Source organism: Cryptomeria japonica, chromosome 4 (genome assembly GCF_030272615.1).
Source record: "Cryptomeria japonica chromosome 4, Sugi_1.0, whole genome shotgun sequence".
Lineage (NCBI taxonomy): Eukaryota > Viridiplantae > Streptophyta > Pinopsida > Cupressales > Cupressaceae > Cryptomeria > Cryptomeria japonica.
Genome location: NC_081408.1, coordinates 633,503,402 through 633,509,688, shown reverse-complemented (window position 1 = coordinate 633,509,688; position 6,287 = coordinate 633,503,402). Strand labels below are relative to the sequence as shown.

At 34.0% G+C, this 6,287-nt stretch overlaps 1 protein-coding gene across 1 annotated transcript; it reads right to left on the bottom strand.

Moving 5' to 3' along the window:
• Positions 1-1,619: 1,619 nt before the first annotated feature.
• LOC131047770 (pentatricopeptide repeat-containing protein At2g13600) lies at positions 1,620-3,504 on the bottom strand. The gene has a single exon (XM_057981561.2). The coding sequence runs from the start codon at positions 3,438-3,440 to the stop codon at positions 1,716-1,718; it is 1,725 nt and encodes a 574-aa protein (XP_057837544.2). The 5' UTR covers positions 3,441-3,504; the 3' UTR covers positions 1,620-1,715.
• Between the last annotated feature and the right edge of the window lie 2,783 nt (positions 3,505-6,287).

Sequence of the window (6,287 nt, the reverse complement as noted above, 5' to 3'; positions counted from 1 at the left end):
CGTAGGAGTCATTGATGAGTTTTTTTGCAGTCAAGTTTTTGGCATTATTAAGTAGCAAACAGATGTCAGGTATGATATAGGATCGACCAATTGTAAAAGGAATGGCTGAGAAATCAATGTAATGGCAACATTTAATCAATTATAAAGGGAGCAGACCCCATGTCTTTAATTTATGTATAAAAAAAATGAATGTAGGTTATGTGAATTTAAATAAGATGGAAATAAGGCAATGCAAGATCCAAAATCCACATTCATACTCACTCACTAAAGCCTAAGATCTATGCATAAATTAAATGATAAACAATAATATTATAGCAAAGATCTTCCATTATTTCTTGATACACACATTAACTTGTATACCCTAATTTGAATCGTGTTCCCGTCCCCTTTGCCGTGCCAAATCCTCATGTCCCCAACGAACTATGCTTCCATCACTATAATGTCTATACAAGGTGCTTTTCAAAACAACAGAGTATAGCATAGAAAATTGCGTAGTGCAAAATATTGTTCTACTTTTTATATCCGCTATATGTGATCCATTTTTTCCTTTGCATGAATTGAAATCCTTTTAGTATTTTCATTTCCACTTGATTTCTGAGCAGGGGTATTTTGGTATCAAGAAAATTCCCATTGCGACACCATCAACACTGAGAATAATGGAAAACATTGGCATCCTTTCAGCAATATTTTAGACAATCTCGAGGGTTTGGTGGCGAAGACTCAGTGGCCACTGGCCACACTATTATGCATTCGGATTGATCCAAGTATCTGTGGCTGCTGACATGAGAGCCTTTGTCAGATATTAAAGCTGTTTATCATACAAGCCTATGTCTTGGCTACTGACAAGAAACAACAGCAATACTTTCAAGAAAGTCTTTCTTAAACATTATCTCATATAAGGATCAACCATAATATTTAAGAAAAAGGTAGAACTGAAATTGGGAAGATAAAGAAATTTCTCTTTCCTTTCTAGGTGCTTGTGATTTTTAAGTTGCAGTCAAAAACCCTAAATTTCAAATATTATTCATTTTATTTAAACTAAACCAAGAAAATGCTTAACTCTGACTTGAATTAGTAACTGTCCTTGTGAACAGTTTGTCTTATTTCACAGGAGATGCCTGTTTGATAAAGCTTCAAACTTGAATTGCAATCAGCTTCCTCTTTATTCACTTCCATTGATAGTTGCCTATAAATTCCATTATAGGAATATTGACTGTATCCCTTTCACCTTACAATTTTTTATGACTATATATATATATGTATATATTATGGCCATATACTTATCCATTTACTCGCATACCGTAATTTGAATTGTGTTCTCAACCCCATCCCGGTGCCCTTATCCCATGTCTGCAGATATCTATGGCTTCCATCACTATAATGCTTTTCGTTTAAAGCAGAAGGCATATCATAGAAAATTGCCTAGTGCAGAAACATTATTCTACCTTTTGCATTCTCTATAATGTGATTTTACCATTTTTTCCTGGCATGAACTGAAACTCTTTTAGTTCTGCCATTTTCACGTTATTTCTGAGCAGGGCTATTTGGTACCAAGAACATTCCCATAGCGACACCATCGACATTGGGAATAATGGAAAATGTTGGCATCCTTTCAGCAATTTCTTAGACAATCTTGAAAGCTTGGTGGCGAAGTCTCACTGACCATATCATTACGCATTTGAATGGTCCACAAATCTGTAGCTGCAGTCATCTCATTACGTTACGATCGTCTTTCTCTTGTAACAGTTTACCTCTGCCTCTTCGTTCGGATCATTAAGTAATCTCTTCAATCCCATTGCTGCCCACATCTCTACAGACAACTTCCCAAATTTTGCATATATTATCTCAGTTTGCAGGTGAGATTTATCTCCTGCCACAAAGGCATTTACCTGATTGTTAACCACAATCCAACTGCATCCAGGTTTCTTTTTTATGCTCCCATGTTTAACCACTTCCTGTACCTTTTCAATTTCTTCCCACCTGCCAGCTTCCATGTAAATCATTGACAGCATTATATAAGGTGTAACCATTTTAGGGTTCAGCTCAAGAAGTTGTCGTGCTGCATATTCTCCCATTTCCAAATTTCTATGAATTCTGCAGGCTCCAAGCAAAGCTCCCCACACAGCAACGTCAGGTTCTATTGGCATTTTGTTGATGAAGTCTTGAGCCATATTCAGGTGTCCTGCACGACCAAGAAGGTCAAGCATAGAGCCATAGTGCTCAATTTCAGGTTCCATGTGATATTCCTGACTCATGCAATGAAAATACCGCAATCCCTTATCAACTAGGCCCGCATGGCAGCATGCATTCAGAACACCGATGAAGGTGACATGATCCGGTTTTTTCCCAGAATGTTGCATTTCTTCAAAAAGTTGTAGAGACTCCTTGCCATAGCCATGCATGGCATACCCAACAATTATTGCATTCCATGACACAACATCTCGTTGAAGCATTCTGTCAAACACATTGCGAGCATTTTCTATGCATCCACATTTTGCATACATGTCTAAAAGAGCATTGCCCACAAAGACATTGACTCCAGATCCCTTTCTAATTACCTCTTCATGAATCTGCTCACCTTGATCGAGAGCTGCCAAGTCAGCACATGCCGAAAGGACACTAGAAATGGTAAAATGGCTGCTTTCAATACCTGTTTGATTCATTAAGTAAAACATCTTCAAAGCCTGTTCGCTGCAACCATGATTAGCAAAACCAGAAATCATTGACGTCCAAGAGTTCACATTTCGTCGAGGCATCTCCTCAAAGAGTTTCAATGCCTCATCCACATGTCCATTCCGTGCATATCCCGAAACCATGGCATTCCATGAAACCAAATCTCGTTGAGTCATTTTGTCAAATACATCGCGTGCATCCTCTAAACTCCCACATTTTGCATACATGTCAACAAGTGCATTCCCTACGAAAACATCAAACTGAAATCCTCTTCTAATGATTTCATGGTGTAGTTCCTTGCCTAGTTCAAGATCTCCCAAGTTAGCACAGGCTGGGAGAACGCTAGCGTAGGTAATCTGGTTGGGTTCGAATCCCATCATTTTCATTTCACAAAATAATGATAAGGCTGCTTTATTGCACCCACGCCTTGCATAAGCAGTAACCATCACATTCCATGAAACCTCGTTTCTTTTACTCATTTCATTCAATGTCCTGCGAGCGTCCTCCAAATTTCCTAATTTAGCATATAACGTGAGAAGTTTATTTCCTCGGAATTCAAATCCAGATTGAATAATGTGGGCCTGAATCCGTTTGCCTTCCGCCAGATCATTTTTGTCAAGACACTCTTGCAAGAGGAAAGCATATGCCGAACTGGAGTATTTGAAATTGATTTTCTTACATAGCATCCCGGCAGAATCATGGTTGCCCAAGAATTCTCCTGTGTAGAGCAAGAATTTATGTTGGTTGTTTTTCAATGGCACGCGCATCCGCCAAGAATTTAATCACCAAGATACCTATTGACAACATAAACACTCATGTGAGGCTAATATACACCAGCATTATTATAACCTTTTATGTAGCTGAGGAGGTATAAGTTTTGACCATACAGTCATCCGGAAACATAATATTTATTTCCATCTCAATTCAATATAGAAACAAGTATCACTAGTGGCTCTCACTAGTTTTGAAATTAATTCTAATTGTGACCATAAATATAGTTCCTATAAATTTATTATATTTTATTAAATATATGATAATTAATTATAAAATTATATAATTATATTGTAATTATAAATGAAATGTAAAATATAATTATTAAAAATAATTTATAATTAATTTTAATCTTAATTTTAATTTTAATTCATTAATGGAATTTAATGTTGGCATAAAACAATTTAAATGATCATTATAAATCAGTATTGATTAAAATATATTTTGACATGTAGTTCACTAGTTTATGGATATTTCTCGCAGGTTTCGCTGTGAGCTTGCAAAACATGTTTTAGCAAGGGACACAATGCATCAAGTTTATGCCAATAGTGCAGTTATTTTAGAGTAGATAAAAATAGAGATGAAGATAGAGGGGGACAGGAAGAGGGAGAAAAATAGATAGAGAGATAGAGAGGTAGAGGTAGAGATAAAAATAGAGAGATAGAAATAACGAGACATATAGAGAGGGTAGAAAATATAAAAACATTTGGTATGATGTCTCTTTTGATCATGAAATATTAGTAGTTCAATTATTAAAAAATTGCCAACTTTTTTTCTTTAATTGCTCTTATGTTAAGATAAAATTAAGTTGTACTTATGTCACACACACGCATACACATATATCACATTGAAGTAATGAACTTGTAAGATTCATGGTTTCAGGTTTCAGGTTTCAAGTTTGCAAACTTAACTCTTTATTTTTTACATTACACAAATGAGATATCATGAAGATGAAGATAGCTATCATTATGTTACTATTCATTTATTGTGTTTTGACTATTTTTGTAATGCCATACTATAATGACTCTTAAGTCTACTATATTACTATTTTGCTATAATACATGTCTATGTTATACTATCATACTATTATGGTCTTTAGACTATTTCGTTATCATTTGATTATCACTCTTTAAATATTGGATTGGTAGAGAGTTAACATGCTATAATTTACTCTTGATTTAACATATAATATTATTTTTGTTGTTTCTTTAAACTTTAATATAATTAAAAAATTATAATTTTATAAGAAAAAGTATTTAATTATATTTGCTAAAGTTTCAAATTTAAATAATAAAGAAATTAAATGAATAGAATGACATCGACATTAATATCAATAAGAACAAATTAGGTATTTGTAAGACTATTGTTTGATCCTAATATTATATATTTCTAGGTGTAATGAAGATAAGTACATGTGACATGCTTAATCATAATAATTTCCTTTCGTAGTTTTAGTTTTTTTTTTATCAACTTAATTGAGTTAAAAGGGTGTGTCCCTACATTATTATGCATGTAAATAAGAAAGAGAGAAGAGGTTCATGATTACACTAAAGGTTCAAGCTTGCACTTTTGAAATCAAAGTTACACTCAAAGGGTTTAAAGCAAAAAATGTAGCCTTGTACCAAGTATTTGTGCATTGTTTTAGATTTCATAGTGCACATTCATCATATTAATTTATTTTCAAGTACAAAATGAAATTTTGAGGAGTCCTTAATCATAGTAAAATCAATCTCCTTTTTTAACATCAAAACACGCATTTATTTATTTAATTTTTACTTTAGTTTCAAAATCAAATACAAAAACATAATTAACTTTTTTATTAAAATTGATTATACTAAATAATGGTTCTACAATTATAAAAGACACAAGACATCATATCATTAATATATGCACATAATAACCAAAAGCAATCAACATATATTAAAAAAAATAAAATTATGAAATCAAAACTTTAAGAAGTAACATATAAATATATAATATCTATGATATATTTCAAAATAAAATACAACAATTTTTTATCAAAATATTAAAATCACATAGAAGAGCTTTATGCATGGCTTAACAATAATGATTATCAAACACAAGAGTTTATGAAGAATAGAAGTAATAATCTATTGGTTGGTAATAGTAAATCATTAAGATAAAAAAAGTAAGTTAATTTAAGAATTACAAGTGATACTATGTCCAATATGCATCTAAGGTATGTAAATTATTTTTGTAGATAAGAAAAAATTGGGCCAAGACAAATATTCTTTATGTTGTGGACCCTTGATGACTAGGCTGTCCTTTATGTATTGACAAGGGTGAAAGTTAGCATATTGTGAAAGTTGATAAACAACCTTATCCTAGCCTATCCCTACCTACACTATTTATCCCTAGGATTTGATTTTGAGTTTGCATCTAGTTGTTCACCACTCTAGTTAAAATCCATGACTGTGTTGGCCCAAGTCATTTATGTGCCCATAGAACTAAACCTAAAACATTATTTATTTAAATGTGAGCACCTCTTTAGGGACAAAAATGCAAATGGGTTAAGGACACCTAATCCATTCACATTTTTGGTCCTAAAATTTAGTGCTATCACTTTGGCCTCCATCTGAGTGTTATGAAATAGAGGGGTAGAGAGTGGGAAGAGAGAGGTAGAGATAGAGAGAGAGTGGTGCAAGGGAGGGGAAGAGAGATGTAGATAAAGAGAGAGAGGGGGAAAGGGAGGGGAAGAGGGGGTTAGAGAGGAGGGAAGGGATGCGAAAAGAGGAGAGAGGGGGAAGGGAGGAGAAGAGGGGGAGAGAGAGAGGGGGAAAGGGAGGGGAAGAGGGGGTTAGAGAGGAGGGAAGGGATGCGAA

Bases quoted from the DNA above. Each gene is read 5' to 3' on its own strand.
- LOC131047770 (XM_057981561.2), bottom strand. From the start codon at position 3,440: ATGCGCGTGCCATTGAAAAACAACCAACATAAATTCTTGCTCTACACA.